The sequence below is a fragment of the Pagrus pagrus genome (genome assembly GCF_965226575.1).
Source record: "Pagrus pagrus genome assembly, chromosome: 7".
NCBI classification, from domain to species: Eukaryota; Metazoa; Chordata; class Actinopteri; order Spariformes; family Sparidae; genus Pagrus; species Pagrus pagrus.
In genome coordinates this window covers 7,965,241-7,982,366 of record NC_140191.1, presented here as the reverse complement: position 1 = coordinate 7,982,366, position 17,126 = coordinate 7,965,241, and the positions used below count along the sequence as shown (strand labels likewise).

At 39.0% G+C, this 17,126-nt stretch overlaps 1 protein-coding gene and 1 long non-coding RNA gene across 2 annotated transcripts; both read right to left on the bottom strand.

The window, feature by feature from the left end:
- Positions 1–755: 755 nt before the first annotated feature.
- LOC311259599 lies at positions 756–1,837 on the bottom strand. Its single transcript, XR_014622921.1, has 3 exons — positions 1,774–1,837; positions 1,413–1,596; positions 756–1,153 (listed from the first exon to the last, which is right to left on the bottom strand). It is a non-coding gene; the product is annotated as an uncharacterized lncRNA (long non-coding RNA).
- A 50-nt stretch (positions 1,838–1,887) lies between these two features.
- On the bottom strand, positions 1,888–8,941 carry LOC311260090 (sialic acid-binding Ig-like lectin 13; the record flags this gene model as incomplete). Its single annotated transcript, XM_084357602.1, has 7 exons — positions 7,706–8,941; positions 6,670–7,029; positions 5,980–6,093; positions 5,412–5,675; positions 2,220–2,501; positions 2,042–2,135; positions 1,888–1,891 (listed from the first exon to the last, which is right to left on the bottom strand). The coding sequence occupies exons 1-7, from the start codon at positions 7,746–7,748 to the stop codon at positions 1,888–1,890; spliced, it is 1,161 nt and encodes a 386-aa protein (XP_084213728.1). The 5' UTR covers positions 7,749–8,941.
- Positions 8,942–17,126: the final 8,185 nt, after the last annotated feature.

Here is a 17,126-nt window from a genome sequence, read left to right as displayed (position 1 = left end):
TTCAGAGACAATAATGATTTTAAAGAAGTCAAATCATTATCCTTAGGTTTCCCCTCAACAGTCCTACTGGTATTGTTTATACCTCAGTTGTGTTCGCAGCCTCCTTTGATTTCATGTTGGAGTGGATAAAGTTAGAAAGGAACATGGCTTTTCATGACTCTGATCACAGAGTAATTCAAAAACAACAGTGCCATAGTCACCTCCCAGCCTTAGATCCCAAACAGCAGATGTGGAATTTCAATAGCAAGAAGGATCCGAAATGTTTGCTCATAATATCAATACATTTGATAAGGTAGACAAATATACTTACCTAGAAGCTGGTGGGAAATGTTAAGGCTCTAAAAAAACAACTGGAGCTCTGTGTTGTTGTCCTTGCTGCACCTTTCACCAAACACAACCAATTTATAACTAGTGAGTTCAAAGATGAGCTGATATAAAACGCAACATGCCGGAAACAGTGAGTCATATTCAAACCTGTGTGTCACACTTCTCTGTGCATCCTGAACTGACCAGTGAGCACACACCAGTTGGTTAATATTAACCAAAATGCAAAACCGATGCTCATGTTGACTTAAATATTGAGTATATTAATAAAGGACCTCCTCCCACTTGATCTCTGCTGGAATAAAGACTGGACACGATAATTAGGTTTGGATTTCATCAAGCCTGCGTTTATTCAAACTTACGCCTACACCACAAGTTCAGAGCATAAGTCATCATTTCAGATAAATCATTTTTACACACACACACACACACACACACACACACACACACACACACACACACACACACACATTGCACTTAGATCATCATTTGCATCATCATTTCTAGAAAGTGATCTGAGAATGTTTCAGCAACAGGACAGAGAATAGCTACATATACACTATAAATCAGCCTCTACGCCTACAGTAGATCTATTGTCTGTTGCCTGGGAACAGCTTAAATATTTGTTTCCTTCCTGTCAGCTGTATTTACATTAGCATCAGTTAACACAGCAACAAGACATACACATGTTGTGTTTAAATGCACCAATTCATTTCTTTGAAGAATGCACTTCAGTGGAAACAACTGTGAGGAGTCTGAGGGTGTGAAAACAGCAGCAGGTTCCCTCTGATCAGTAGTTTAGATAGACAACCGTGTTGCAATCCACAGCCTGTAGAAGGTCAAAAGAGTAGTTTTAATATTTCTCAATGCTTGAGCAACAGGAAAAAAGAAATGTGGTACGTGAGACTTGTCAGGGACAGAACAATCCTTAAAAGTTACAAAAGCTATAAATAATCTTTATGTGTCAAAGTCTGTGCCAGCTCCCAATCTGATACATGTGTAGTATTTTACATGTAATTTATGCGTAAAATAAATGACGGTCCATTGTGAACCACTGCATATTTTTTCCTCAGTGACATGTACTGCACCTTTGCCAGTGGCTGTTTTTGGCCTTCTCCTAGGTGGGCTGTTTCCTTGTTCTGGAGCTGCTGAGCTCTGTTTGGTCGCATTTCTATGACAAAATCGTTGTCGTAAACATCTGAAACTCCACTTTCCACCTCAGGGTTACTCTCTGGTCTGGGTGGGCTTGATTGTGTGTCTTCATCTTGGGATCTAATAGGGAGAGGGGGGTGGGGGGTGGGGGGTACCGTCTCATAATTTAGGCATATAAAATCTCATTTCATCTTCTGCACAACCTGTTGACAAAAACTTTACTTTGACTTGACTGCATACTCAATATCACATCAAGCCAAATACTTAAGCTGAATGAGAGGAAATTGTTTTCTTTACCTTTGAGAATTGTTGTATACTGGTGATGGTGGTTGAACACTGTCAGATAACCTTTCTGGCCTTAAAAAAAGATACAAATATATGTTTTGAATTCAGCCAATTTCATGCAAATCATCAACTATAAGCACAAAATTGCAGAATATTCCACAATACCTTAGAAGGATAGTAGTGTTGCACACAGAGCCCGGTGGTCGTCTGTGGGTAAGAATAAAAAACTTAATCATGGCTGCACAATTATTATGTATGACAAGGAGCGAAGTCTACCAACCTGTCTCTATAATATTTTCTGAAAATGAAGATACATCCAAACAGCACAGCAATTCCCAGGATGATTAAAACTGTCAACCACGTGGACAAAGAGGCTGCAAAAGGAAAATAGCTTAATTATTAAATATGATACACAAAAGAGCTGTTGATCTGCTTCGGGGTGTAGAGTAGTAACTTACATGTTTCTGACAAGTCCTCTACAGACAGCTGTTTGGTGTTGCTCCCCAGGGTGTTGGTGGCTGTGCAAAAAACATCGGAATGGTTTTGAGCTGGGCCACTGATCACACCAGACACTACATGTGTCTGATTTGTGGAGAAAACGCTAAAGGAGGACGGCAGGGTGTCATTTCCATCGATGGTCCAGTGTATCAGAGCGTTAGGGTACGCGTCGACCTGGCAGACACACTTAAGAACTTCTCCTGTCAGGCGGCAGGAGGATTCAGGCAGGATTACTGGGACATCTAGAATGATGAAAATAAAAGTAATCAAACTTCTCTGAAATCTTGGATGTAGCTTTTTCAAAAAGTCGAAGATACACTCATGCTTAAACATTTGCTTCTAAAATCAGATGTTTCTTGTAGGTTTTTCATGGTAGGAGCAATGATGGCTGTTCCAAGGTTTCCACTGAATATGTTAAGGCATCTTGTTGGCCTATTGACATAAAGCATACACCATAATATCCCTGACTTTAACAGTCTCCCCATGTTTCCTTCACTTTGTAGACAGTATGACAATAAAATAATACATTTTGTCTAACTGTATTAAATACTTATCATGTAGCCAGACTTATTGCACACAATGCACTTCTCTATCTTCCTTTGTTTTCCTTTGTCACCTGCTGCTTCAGGAAATCACTCATTTCTTCTCAGTAATCATTAAAGTTCCACCCTCTTAACACTATCTTGAGAGAAAATTACCTTCCTACAATGTAATCAGTATAAATGCAGAAACCGCAGAAAACCTGCTACCAGTTGTATCTTGCAAGATCAGTTCAGTCCAAACACGTGTCTGTAATGGAATAAGAGCTGCAATGTTACCATGCAACCACAAACAGTTTGTTTACCCTGGACAGGAGGATTTGCGTTTAGAGCTGCCTTTCTGTTTGTCTATTTAAGTAAATTTCTTGTAGCCTTGGCGAATGTCATTCTCAAATTAATTTTTAACATTTTTGGATGCTAGACCTGATCTGTGTCTTTACTTTTGTATACCTTCTTGGTTTTGAGCATATGTCACATTGTGTTACTAATTTGGATAATACATAAAAAGTAAAGCAATTCTACAGTTTTTGCTCCGCTTTCAGCACATTTATAAACATAATAACATATTTTTTTCATAATGATTATGATTTATTTTTTTAGCAGTGACAAATGGCTGTTTCATCATCATGCTAATCATGAGAACGCTGCATGACTCAATTATCAGAAGCACAGTTCTTATCTAGACATTAGTGGGAAAATGACCTTGCCATTTATATGAAAAGAAACAAAAAACACTCAGAATTAACTAAATAGGTGATAGGTCACTACAGTGGAGAGGAGGTCATGTGGCTCAGGCACCACTTGGCGATGCCTTGGCCTGCTCAGTTGTCCTCCTGGATCCACACACCTTACAGATATTCTGTCGATGCAATTTTGTAAATTGTGATTGTATTGTTCTGTTTGTATGTGCACATCTATTGCATGTATGTGTGTCCTGGGAGAGGGATCACTCCTCTGTGGCTGTCATTGACTGTACAGTTTGTAAAGCCCACTGAGGCAACGTGATTGTGATTTTGGGCTTTGTAAATAAAACTGATTTGATTTAAATGGTATTTAAAATATAGGCAAATAAAATATGCATTTTCTAGATACAAAAACAATTAAGGTAGATTTTGTTTTTGTTTTGATCAGATGGTTACCCAAAGTCTACCAGCAGTAAGGAGGCCAGGTGTATAGCACTTTAAGAAACAGCTAGGCCTGAGGTGACCGAACAAGCGAGGATTACCAACCGAGTTCAGAGGGGTATTTTGGTTATTCGAAGCTAACGCCTTAGCGGCTAACAAACGGAAGTTACCTCGGTTAGCCATTCCCACAAGATAATTATTAATCTTAATAATAATTCTGCTTCTCTTCTACAGTCATGTTGTCCGTTTTCACGAAGGTGAAGGGATTTAAGCACAAGAGCAAAGACTAGATACTATTTTCTTTGCTATCACTTAGCTAAGCTAGCTTGGTAGTTCCCGGCCAGCTGTCGCCATAGCAACCCTCAGCCTCGGCGCAGACCCACACAGGTGCAGCCTGACGACAGGAGGATCTCAACGGTTTCCTGGGACAGTTTAACACCGACACTCCGCACCCAAAGTCATTAAAATGGTAAGTAAAGTCTATTTTTTAACCACTGGTATTATTTTACCAGATGTCTGTTGTCAGTTTTTCTGTGGTCGGGTATCACAGGCATTGGTCTCCTGCTATCTGGGGACCGTTTGTGCTTTATGTGGTTGTGTATTCAGTTATGTTTGCTCTGGTAAGCTAATGCCAAATGTTATTCCTGTACCTAAATATTGTTGCGCATGCTAAACAATCTCACCACATGTCAATCTAACAGCCGTCCTGTTGGTTTCAGTAAAATGCCCTATGAATGAGACCTAAAACCCAGAAATCAGTCATTTGTTGCACTTCTGCTTCCCTTGTCTCAGGTTTTTGGTTAAATTCCTGAAATAAGGTGGTTTGGATAGACTTAAGATGTTAAAACGTTTTGTTTTACCACAAAAAATATGTCACTAATGTCCCACAATTAAATTATAAAGCACTTTATAAAAAACTAAAGTGGCTAAATGAGACTACAGAAATGGTTGCAGACATTAAACGTCATCATTTCGAACACAGAGACTCATCTACTCACTTGTTCGTCTCTACAGGTGGACTTTAATTAGAAACTATTCTTAATTCTTAGTTCAACTTTTAGCTTGACCAATTTATAGAAAACGTGTATAGTAATTGTGTAGTAAGACGTTTAGTGGTGCTGGCACTTAAGTCATGCAGCTGCAGTGTAGTCTGTTCATAGCCTAACATTAGCTTTTTACTTTTAGTGATTTGATTTACGCTTCAAAAATCACTGTGAAGATTATCCTGCTGAACAAAACTTGTAAACTTGTGTTGGCCACCGAGCTTGATTTCAGCAGTCATAAAAGATGGCTAGTTGTAGTAGTTAGTAAGTTTGTAATGACTGATCCAAAAGCAGACTGCTGCTTTAAATTTTTTTTAGTGGTTCTGTTCAGTAGCCAGCACAGCATCTCCTTTGTGTGAATGTTAAGCACTGTTTTCCTGGATGAATTGATATTATATCAGTAACTTCTGGTAGAGCAGAGGAAATATAATGTGAAATGTATTTACATTGAACATCCAGATCCAACCAGTCAGACTGCCCCTCTCCTATGTCGTTGTGAGCGATGCACAAGATAAAAGTGTCTCGTGTGATGTTGATGAAGGGCTTTGTTCTCAGAGTTGAATTTATTTTGGTGATCTGACCCATCTCTCTTTTGAGCCACGAGTATGTGTGTGGTTGTGGGTTGCATTTCGCAGCACACTCCATGGTGACGCTGCTACCCTCCGTTACCGCTCCCTTTTCCATCGTCAGGGTCACAGTCACAGGTTTATCTGTGGATGTAGGAAATCGTAACATACAATAAGAATAGAAAGACAGTTTATTGGTACCATGCTTGGCAAGTAAATGCACCTCTGTAGTGTATTCAAGCAGGCAAACTGTTTCACTTACATAACATGTCGAGTGTTATTTGTTGACTTTCTGTGGTGAAGCTACTGAACTGTGCAGAACACATCATTTTGCTGTTATGCATTTTATATGTTGTTAGTCCCTGCAGGGTCTCTGTGTACAACCATTGCCCTTGAATTTTCTCACTGAAAGCCATTATGGTGGAGTTCTTCAGAAATTGACTTTTACTCCAATGAAGGGATGGAGGTGAGGAAGGGCAGGAGTGGCTTATGCTGCAGTTGGCCTGGAAAATGTCCCCATCCATTATTTGTTTCTGGATAGAGATAATGGGAACTTTTCTCTCTGGAAGTATAAACATGGTGAAATTAGAAAATAGCATTTTTTAAATTTCAAGATCAACAGTGTTAACGAGATATAACACATTACAGAAATGATCGTTGTAAATTTGATCAAAGCGTAGTAAGGTTTCTTCTTTGCATTACATTTATCACAGTTTTGCTATGGTGCAGAGCAAATGTGCAGTGTTTAAGATCAATAACTCAAATGTGCAGTGTTTAAGATCAATAACTCAAATGTGCAGTGCTTGCAGTGTTTGAGGTCAACAATTTCATAATGTGGAAGTAAAACTTCAAATAAAGAGAAACAGTGACAGCAGCTACGTGTGGCTGTGGTGCATTGGTGTTTCCTGGATGCTGTAATACATTGATAAGGGTTCTGCAGAATTAGTTGCCTAATTATGTTTGTCTCTTTTTCTATATACCCTATATTTTTATCAAGCTTTATTTTATCACTTATTGTTTTACTTTAATATTTTATTGACCTCCCAACAGGCCTTAGAATGAATGTGAACCTGCAAATCAACACTTTTTCACACTGGCTTGGCTTTCCTAAATTAAATGTGTGTTTACAATTACTTACCAACAACAGAGATAGCTACAGTTTGTTGATGGAATTTCTGATTTGATTTAGAGTCCGGGTTGATCCAAGCATAAACTTGAATGTTGTTGTCTGCTCTCCTCACATCATTAATCTTCAGGGTGCAGTTACCCTCTGCAGCTTTACCCGGTACTGAGGTGCGTCCTTTGAACTGGTGTTCCACCTTACGAGGGTGATGTCTGTCATACACTACAGGATACTTTGTAGCATGGTACTGGTACCAGTTTACCCGAGAATGAGGTTGTGTCTGACATGGCACCACAACACAGCTCCCCTCCACTGCGGTAATTGTTTTGGGTACAGTGATGTCCCAGCCTGTCACCTGCTGGAGCACTGAGATGCCTTTGTTTGGTAAGAGGCGGAGGAGGAGGAGAAAAGCGTGAGAGAGGTAGTATAGAAGAAAACAAATGTTAGTTGTGGTGGTTCTCTTTCGTAATGATATTTTTGGAGATGAATGAGGAAATAAAATACATGACACACAACTAGAAACTCTAAGCACAGAAATATATGACTGTGAGAGCAGATTAACCACAAAAAGCTGAACTTGCTGCAGCATTTAGAGCCATTTGCTATACCAAAGTGACATGAAAAAAATAACAAAGACAAAGAAAATTGCTGTAACATACTAAAGTGAATGCTAAAGCTTTCTTCAAGTATATATTACAACATAACAACCATACATCCCCCTTTTCTTTTATGCGGTGAATAAAATTATGGAAACACTTCCTATAAAATCAGAAAAAGCTGCAAATACTTTCAAAAACTCTTTATTGATTACTATATTATCACACAATGTACGTTACCATAGTTATACAATGTACTGCAAGGTTTCGACAACAGCGAAGAGCGTCAGAAGTTGTTATATTCTTTTATTTGTATTTGAGTAATAAAACTTTTTTTTCCCCCGAAAGTTTGGTATTATCCTTTTAAGATGACGCTTACTCTGTTATCTTTTTTTTGTTTAAAATGATACTCAGCAACAGAACCAGAGATACAAACAGATGAAGGTCAATATTACCCGTAAACAAGCTTAGCAGTTTAAGCAGATGAGCAGTCCCCATGAAGAAAGTAGTCGCTGTACACCGTTCAGTGAGTCCCCTTTGAAATCTTAATTTCTGAAACAGCCGTAACAATGTAACTACAGTTAGATTATGATGATTTTGTCTTGTATAAATTCTGTACCAGATGACATATATCTGACACACTTAAAGGCCTCAAACACTTCCAGGTTTATTAAAGTACATAAAAGGCTCACTTGATTTTTAGTTAATGCCTGGCACCACCACTAATCTGTAACATTTCATCAGAAAGTATGTACTGTAAAAGTAGTTGTGGGAATTTGAATAATAGTTTCGATTCAAATTTTTCTTTGAGAGATATGGACAAGAGGGCTTACCGTGCCTGACGAGCTGCTGCATGAATGTGTCTGTGATGGTCCACTGATTTGCTACTGCGCTCAGGTCCACCACTTAACAATCACCTAATCCCCTCTGCACCCCCTCTGTTCTATTCAGTCTCAAACAGGAAACTTGCTGCGGTCATTTGAAGCAGTCAGCCTTAACGATGAGAGAGACTAAAGGAGAGACTCTCTTGCCTGTTTCTAAAATCTGGTACACTAAACACTCAACAGTGTGTTGTACTCTACTGTGGAGGCAATTGGTAGGAAGAACTCCCAAATTAGTATTAATGAGGTTTTAGGATGTGGTTACCACTTCCTTATACCTGAGACATAAACAGACTATGTGAGTTTGTTTCTCTTTCCATTGTCTAACACACTTCATGATAATAGGGTCGTCTGCTTTAGCTTATATACTATGTACATACACAAAACAAGTCCTTGTATAGTACAAACAAGCACAGTTTCATAACTAAGAAACATTGTTCAATTTAGGACAGGCCCAATGCCTTTTTCAGTAGTTTCCCACTGTGATGTACAAAAACAGTTGCATTCATCCCAATACACTACATGTTTAAACCACTGTGACAAGAGTAAGATGCATTAAAAGATGTAAAATCCACATAAAATATACAACTGGAGATTGATGGGAACATTCAGGTATTGGCTTGGAAGGATAAATACATGCAATTCTAGATATAAAGAAGAATGTAGACTGTTACATTTGAAAAACAAAACAAAACAATATATTATTGTCTCTTAACATAAACAAAACATGGCACAATTAATGTAAAGCAGAAAGGTATCTCTTAATGAACACATGCTAAACACTATTATAATGTGAAAATATAATACATTATGCACAAAAATATTTAGTGACCCAAAAAACTTTCAAAATAAAAAAAAAACAATAAACTTAAAAAAACAAAGGAACATGACTCATGGAGCAACCTGAAACTGCTTCATGATGACTGTTGCTGACCCGTTGCCTTGGTAACGTTGCTGTAAGCTACAAATCGTTTCCTTCCGCGGAGAGGTTGGCAACACTAAGACTAAAAAGACACTTTTTTTCACAAAAAAATAACAAACCGCCAGCTAGGGCTGTAGTCTCCGACTGGTCGATTTATTGGTCGATACGTTCTGGCTCGACCAAAATTCTGATTGGTCGATTTTTGGCGTGTTAATTACATGCTGCTATGGCGTAAATACGCAGCGGGTCCTCTCCATCCCAATGCTGTGTGTCCTGCATATGGCATATTTGACTTCATCAGGAGGAAAGTACCAAGTGCTAATGGGGGTGTTTTCAGAGCGCCCTTGTTTCACAGGTAACAGTGTGTCTTCAGAACACCCCCCTTGTTTTCACTATTTTGGATTAGCCCAACCCACTACAGACAACAGATTGAAGAACGTACTAGAAGGCCTAGGTCCGGTGGTTTGTTAAATATTTATTTATTTTTAAGCGTTTTATTTACAGTCATTCCTATTCTACCTTGTCAAAGACATCAGCAGTGTGGCAGCATTTTATAAAAATAGAAAATGGAAAAAAAGTCGAATGCAAAGTTTGCAAACAACAGTTTGTATGTCACAGCTCGACTACAAACATGGCATATCACCTAAAAACGGTAAGCTGACTTGGCTGCGTTAGGTTGCTCCGTCCGTTTTAAATATATGAACATATCAGAATTCTGACACCATGTTGTAGCGTTATCGCTAAGTGAAGGTGTAAAGAGGCAGGAGCATATCAGAGACACACCAGCTGTTAGGTCCAGGAAACGTAGGTCTACTTTATTGTCCCCATGACAACCCTAACATTCTAACGTCACCTAGCAGGACTTATCTCTACATGTTTAATCTAAATTTACGTTTCAAAGCATCATCAAACAAAAAAAACAAGAGAGCTTGACATTCTGGAAAAATAATTGGTCGCAGCAATATAGTGACTTGTGATCTATTTGCGCATAACGCCCTTCCTTTTAAATTTAACTTGGGCATATTCACATTCCGCGGCCTTATTAACCTCTTTAGGCTCCAATTCATCGTACAGGTTTCCCATCTCAAGTGCATCACTGACAAAATGTCTGCTCATTGCTCCCACTACGCACCTCTCTTCCTCAAGATAGGAGCTACCAGGCTGACCCATGTCCACAACGTCTTCTTCCTTCTTCTTCTTGCTCTTGGTTTTCCAATTCACAGACGAGTAAATCACATCACTGCCCTCCTCCTTCTTCTTCTCTGAGCTTTCAGCGGCTCCCTCTGCATTGTTTGGCCCAGCGCTGGGCAAGTCGGCGCTGTTTGGCTCGGAGACAGCTGCAGGGTCGGCGACATCTGCCTGTATCTCCTCTTTGACGTTCATATAAATGCTCTCTTCTTCTGCATTGGGTACCTACAATTAAAGAGAAAGTTAGTGTTGCAGGTAATCTGCTAATCTGGTCTGATTACCTAAAGGAGAAAACTCGTACCTCATTTGCTTCTCCATTTGTGAGAGCTTGGCTCACAGCAACTGTGCTCTTACGAACAATCCGGTGAGTCCTCTGAGCCCTGAAAAATACAGAAGAGGATTTAACCTACAAGAGTATGTTTGATTCATCTGTGTTTTTCCTACCACAGATTTGTTATTCAACAGGATGAAACTATTGATCATAGAGAAAGTAAACAAGGAAATCCACCTAATCATAATGTTGAAATTATACAAAAAATGATGGATGTGGGTTGATGAAACATGTTGACTGACATGAATATTAGCTTTTATATTCTGTGCATTATTGACTTCATGCTGTAAAATTATTTTTTATTTATATAATATTGTTTGTTATTTAATGTTTCCTGTGAGTTATTATTAAGTGTATATTCATGTAAACTTTACTGTTGCTGCTCTAGAAACAATATTTAGTTATCTTTACAGTATAAATCAGCTCTAATCCTGCTCTGAATTTATCCTTTAAAAAATTAGAAAAAAAACCTGTCTGAGTATTTTTAAAGGAATAGTTCATTCTAAAACAAAATTCAGTCATTATCGACTCACCCACATGCTGGTGATAAGTCCTAGTGACTGTTTAGGCCGTAAAAATGTACTTAATGACGTCGTTTCGAGTAAACTCTGGATGTCGCCACTTCAGGACACTTGGATTGCAGCGGACGAGCAGTATGGAGGAATATTACAAAGTTTTTGTGTAGTTTTACAGACATTTCCCCTGGGTCGCCATTAAAGCTCGTTATATGGTTTGTTCCTGCCGGAGGGAAGCACCGCGGGTCTCCAGCTGCACTTTGAGGAATAAGAAACTACACCGGACTTATCAGCAGCATGTGGGTGAGTCGATAATGACTGAATTTTGATTTAGAGTGAACTATTCCTTTAAGCAACCAGGCTGGTAAAAGTATGGATAAGATAAAGATATAATCTCCTGACAGTGCAATGCCTGTCTCTTAAAGATATGAATGTATTTAAAGTCACCATATGTGTATTTTCATCCCTGGCATGGTGTCAGTATAAGGTGTCCAAGTACATTTTTTTGTCTCAAGGTGTTACCCTACCTGATGTATAACAGCAGACCACATATTAGTAGTACTACTACTACAACTATGGTGATGAACACTGGCAACATCACACGGTCTGAAACATACAGGGGACAGTGGAAGAATAAGGATAAAGAAGTAACTCAGACAATTCTTCTGGTAAAAGTTGAACATAGTACTATATAAAGAATTCAGCTTGATGAGTTGTTACTGCTTACTTATATATACAGTACCAGTTGTATTGTTGTATTATGTAGTGGAATTAATTCACATATCAGTCACTGGTATTTCTAATGAAATTTTGTCTTAGTCATTTTAAAAGTGACGTGCTAAACATGCACATAAAAGATGTTTGCAGTAAGTGGGGTGTTTTAACACCTCAACCAGTCAACAGATATTTACAGTAATAGAAACACACACACATATCACATGTTGACGCTTTTGAGGACATTACATAGACTTGCATGCATTTCCTAGAGACCCTAACTGCTTCTTGCCTAACCCTTACCCCAGCCTTAACATATCCCTCACCTTAACCATTGACCTACAAATCAGCCTTTTCCCAGTTTTTGTTTTCCCCGAAAGTACATACAGATTGTGAACACACTCTCTCTCTCTCTCTCTCTCTCTCTCTCTCTCAGACACACACACACACACACACATTTGAAATGCCACATGAAGAAAAAAAACCTTTCTTTTCTAGTAGTGTGCTCAAATTCTCTCTCTCTTTGTCTTTTTGTTCCCAGCCCATTTATAGTGCCTGTATTTCATGTCAGTGTCTGCCCCTCTAATAGCTACTAGCTCTTTATGTTCTCCAATCACATACCTGCTTGAATTCATGCTAAAAAAAAGGGAAATGGGTGGCAGTCAATAAAGACGAGTTACACTAGTACTGGTAGCTAATGCATCTGTCAAACCCCGTGGCCCTTAACACCTTACTGAAAATATTAAGTTTTTACACAACATGCACCAGTATATCATTGAAAAAACTAAATTAAATGGATAATATTTTATTGGAAAATCGCCCTGGTTGGAGACTAGTTACAGTTATTACTGTCCATGTTTATGGATATTGCGACCCATTTAGACAGAATCTTTGTTGTGTAAAATCATAGGTCCTACCATTCATTTGAATAAGGGTAGTGTGTTTAGGCTGTGGTGGTGCGGACCGCAGGGGGTGCCATATTGAAAAAAACAAAAATGGGGGAAACTGCAGGGAAAAAGTTGGAAGTTTAGTCTATTACGTCACACAAACCGGCCATGGATTGGCACATGTGGCTGATTACCGCAATGCCGGATTCTGTCCGAATGAATCCTTAATTTGGCAGTAGAAATAATTTTTTGGGACATTTCCTATTCAGTATTTCAAACTAAAACTAAGGAAATACTACAGTGTGCACTTAGTCATTAGCTAAATAAATAAATGAATGACGAGAAAATAAAAGCAGAATTTAAAGAAACTTTCAGATAACCAAAAACATACACAATCAATACACTTAAAACAGTATATGTGTAGTCATTAGCTGAGTAAAGAAATGAGTATAATGGAAATTCAAGAAATGATGGTAGTTTCCAATTAATCAACAGAACTTGTATTCAGAGACAAACCGTGAGGCTCGAGGCTGGAGACAGAAAATATCTGAGTAGTTGATCCCAGGGAGTTGGAGCTGTTGCAGAGCAAAGTGGAAAGATCCCTCTGTTGTGGTTGACTCACAATGATGATGCTCCTCAGAGCTGTGATGTTTAGACGCTCGCTGCTGATTGCAAACCTGTCAGAGTGATTGACAGGTGACCCATCAAAATACCACTGTAGAGCAGGAGAAGGATTCCCCACAGTCTCACAGGAACAGTTGAGCTGGTCTGCAGTTTGACTGCAGTCATATGAGGACAGGATCTGTGGAGCAACTGTGATGAATGCAGAGAAGACAGACATGAGTCAGCTAAAGTCATGTTTAATCAAGTTTGACCAGATGTGCTGATATAACAAGGTAATTGTTGAAACGTTGAGTGAAGAAAATTAATTGAAACAATTTGGGAGCTTTATTGTGCTCATTCAATGATCTGTGTAAATATATACATTTGTAAATAAATCAATCGTTTGCAGCCATTTTAGCCAAGGGTTATGTTAGTTTTACCAGTGGGTCAACTACAGTGGTGTTCAAAAGTTTCAGATCATTAGTCGAGATACTTTTAATTTGCATTTTTTTTCATGCAGTACTGTTTTTTTCCATTACAAACGATATTATCAGCTTAACAATTTGAGTAAGGGAACTAAGCTTGATGTATAGATCTTCTGATTGTGTTTCAGCCCCTTTAAAAATGTTGAGTCTTGCCATGATTTGATGCTGAACACACCCCTCTGTGTTTAGAACAACACATTTACTTCTGACTGTTTCACTTACTTTCTGAATCCTCAAACCTTCTGATTATTTACAGGTTTATGTTTGCAATGTGGACTTTTAGACCCCACTGCATGTATTTATTTATCTACGCATTTCTCAAATTTTGTTATATATTGACTTGTGTAAAGATGTGGCAATGTCATTAATGAAGTTTATCAGTTAGAAACTGATCAAAGCATCAACAGGGAATTAGTTAAAGTGTTTGACCAGGAGTCGGTGGACAAAGGGAGAAAGATCCAGGTGGCAGTTCACATCAAACACCATAGACCACTTGTGATACTTACATTGAACATCTATTTGACTGATGTTGGATCGTCCAGCTCCAATAGCATTTTCTGCCTCACAGAAAAAAGGACCACTGTCTCTTGAAGCTTTAATGTTTAAAACATGTCCAGTCCCCATGACAGTCTCCTGGCCTCTGTCAGTTCTGTACCAGGTGTAGTCCTTTACTGCTGGTTTGGCAGTACTGCTGCATGTCAGAGTCACATCAGTGTCTTCTGTTACTGGACCAGAGGGACTGACTGACAGTGTGGTGTGTTTGGGTGAATCTGAAGAATAAGTAATGAAACAAAAATATGAATTATATGTGTTACATTGTCATTTGTAAGTTCTCATATCTGTGTTCCCTGTATATTGAATACATTTTTTGCCAGGGATGCATATCAAGGACCTGTTCTAAATTGGTAGATACTGATTGGTCAGTACAAAATCAGGTCCTGGACAAATTGTGCTGCTATCAGTATTTATGTAAGGTTTATTAATAATAACATACTGTGTCTGGCATGTTCAAATGCCTGTTTCCTAATAATGATGTTGCATAACTACATGTTTTAGATGTGTGGAAATGTCTCTATAGTGAGTCAGCATTTCTGCTACGCATGCAGAAATATGGTCCCACTAACACAGAGCAGGGGCGGCTGTAGCTCAGTGGGTAGAGCAGGTGACCAGCCACCAGAAGGTCGCTTGTTCAAACCCCGGCTCCCCTGGGCGGAACTGAGACACATGCCGAAGCATCCTTGAGCAAGATGCTGAACCCCTAAATTGCTCCTGATGCGCAGTTGGCACCTTGCAAGGCAGCCTCTGCCATCAGAGGGCCCTGGATGAGCTGGCGTCTCATCCAGAGGTGTACCCTGGCCTTCGCCCTGTGAGAACTGGATTTGGCCCCAGTAGCCCCGCAACCCCCCGAAAAAAAAGCGGCAACACCCCGCGACCCCAATAGGGACATAGCAGACAAGAGAATGAGGAGAGATGAGATAACACAGGGCTATGACAAGCACTCAACCCTCCCTGTGTCTCAAAAGTCAACTTGATGACAGCATGAGTGTTGAGCAGTTTCAAGCATGGGTCAAGCTTACGATCTTCACAGCGACATTTGTGAGACAGCGGAGAAGGAGGAGCTGGTAAAAAAAAACTGTGCCACGTCCGGTAGTAGTAATGTCCCACAAAGCAACGTTACATGACCATACAACAATAACGTAGAAACTGGCAACTTATATGAGGAAAAAAATACCACAGTTATTCGTGGAGAAATGTCTGTCCGACCGACTACTTCTGCCCGAAAAACAGCGTCTGTCCCCGGCAAAAAACTTTAACTCACCAACTGTTTGTCGCGCTGAAAAAAATCACAGAGATGGTCAGCCCTCCCGACCGAGACTTCAGTGAACTTTCCCCCAATTTCCCCGCGAATGAAAGAGTCAGACAGTGTCCCGTCTACTGATGGCGATTATGTAATTAAGAGAAAAACGTAACTTTGTCATTCTCCGGGGGAAACACTTTGAAAAAAACACACGTCATCATCATGACGTGTACCGTCACGTCACGGCCTCTTCACTAAGTCACACTTGTTATTGTAATAACTTGAATTGTAAACCCCTTTTGCAAATAAAGTTTAAAAAAAAAAAGTCATGTTTTATATTTCCTTTTTAGATTTACTTGAATACTGTGTAATGTACCTGGGCTTGAACTTGAAGCAAAAGTATAATTACTGCAAGTTGCACTACTTTTTGTATTGGTTTTATAAAAGATGTTTGTGAAATTTGCACAGTAAAAGTTCTGTATTTTGACTGCAATTGTCTTTGCATTCTGATTCCTCACTTCATTAGAATCATGAGTGGCTCTTCTTTGTAAACAGCATCATTTTCTGGGGCCATGCAAACCTGTATTACTACTAGTGTGGAATTATTCTACAATATTCACTTATCATGACAGTAAAATAGGCCATCCTAAGTCAATCTACTGCAGTAATTCCTCTCTCAATCAGTAGAAAATGCTGTGAGCACCAGATTATGCATGAAAAATAAAAAATACGTCATATACCGTGAAACCGAATTTTGAAAAATACCGTGATATACATTTTTGGTCACACCACCCAGCACTAATCTCAATTAGGACACACATCTTTAGTTTGGAATCCATAAAGTTTTCACTCATGCGTGTGATCAAGTGTCATCAAGATTTACAATGAAATCATGTATCACCCCATCCCTATTTATTGGTTTAACTTTATATTGTAATGAAAATTAAGGCAGATTATGTCACAGTTTTTCTTTTGAAGTTGTAATGTCACCATGACACCGCTGTGTAACTGGTGACCACAACTTGCAAATACCTGTATAAGTACAAGATGGTAACTGATATTTGCTTTTGGTCACTGGTTATTAATGGGTTAATTAGGAAAGCCACCATTATATAATAGTGCCATTATTTGTAAATCAGTGCACTGTATACAGTGAGACCCATCAGGGTATATAGAACGTATAAATTTGAAATTTGATACATACACTGTACATCTATTTGGGTGGTGTTGGATTTTCCAGCTCCACGATCGTTCTCAGCCTTGCAGAAAAAAGGACCGCTGACTTCAGAAGCTGCAATGTTTAAAACATTTCCGGTCCCCATGACAACCTCCTGACCTCCGTCAGCTCTGTACCAGGTGTAGCTGCTTACTGCCGGGTTGGCAGAACTGCTGCATGTCAGAGTAACACTGGTGCTTTCTGGTACCGGACCAGAGGGACTGACTGACACTGTGGTGATTTTTGGTGGATCTGAAAAATGACACATTATTTGTATTATATATATATATATATATGTGTATTATATATTATATATATAAATATATATATTTATAG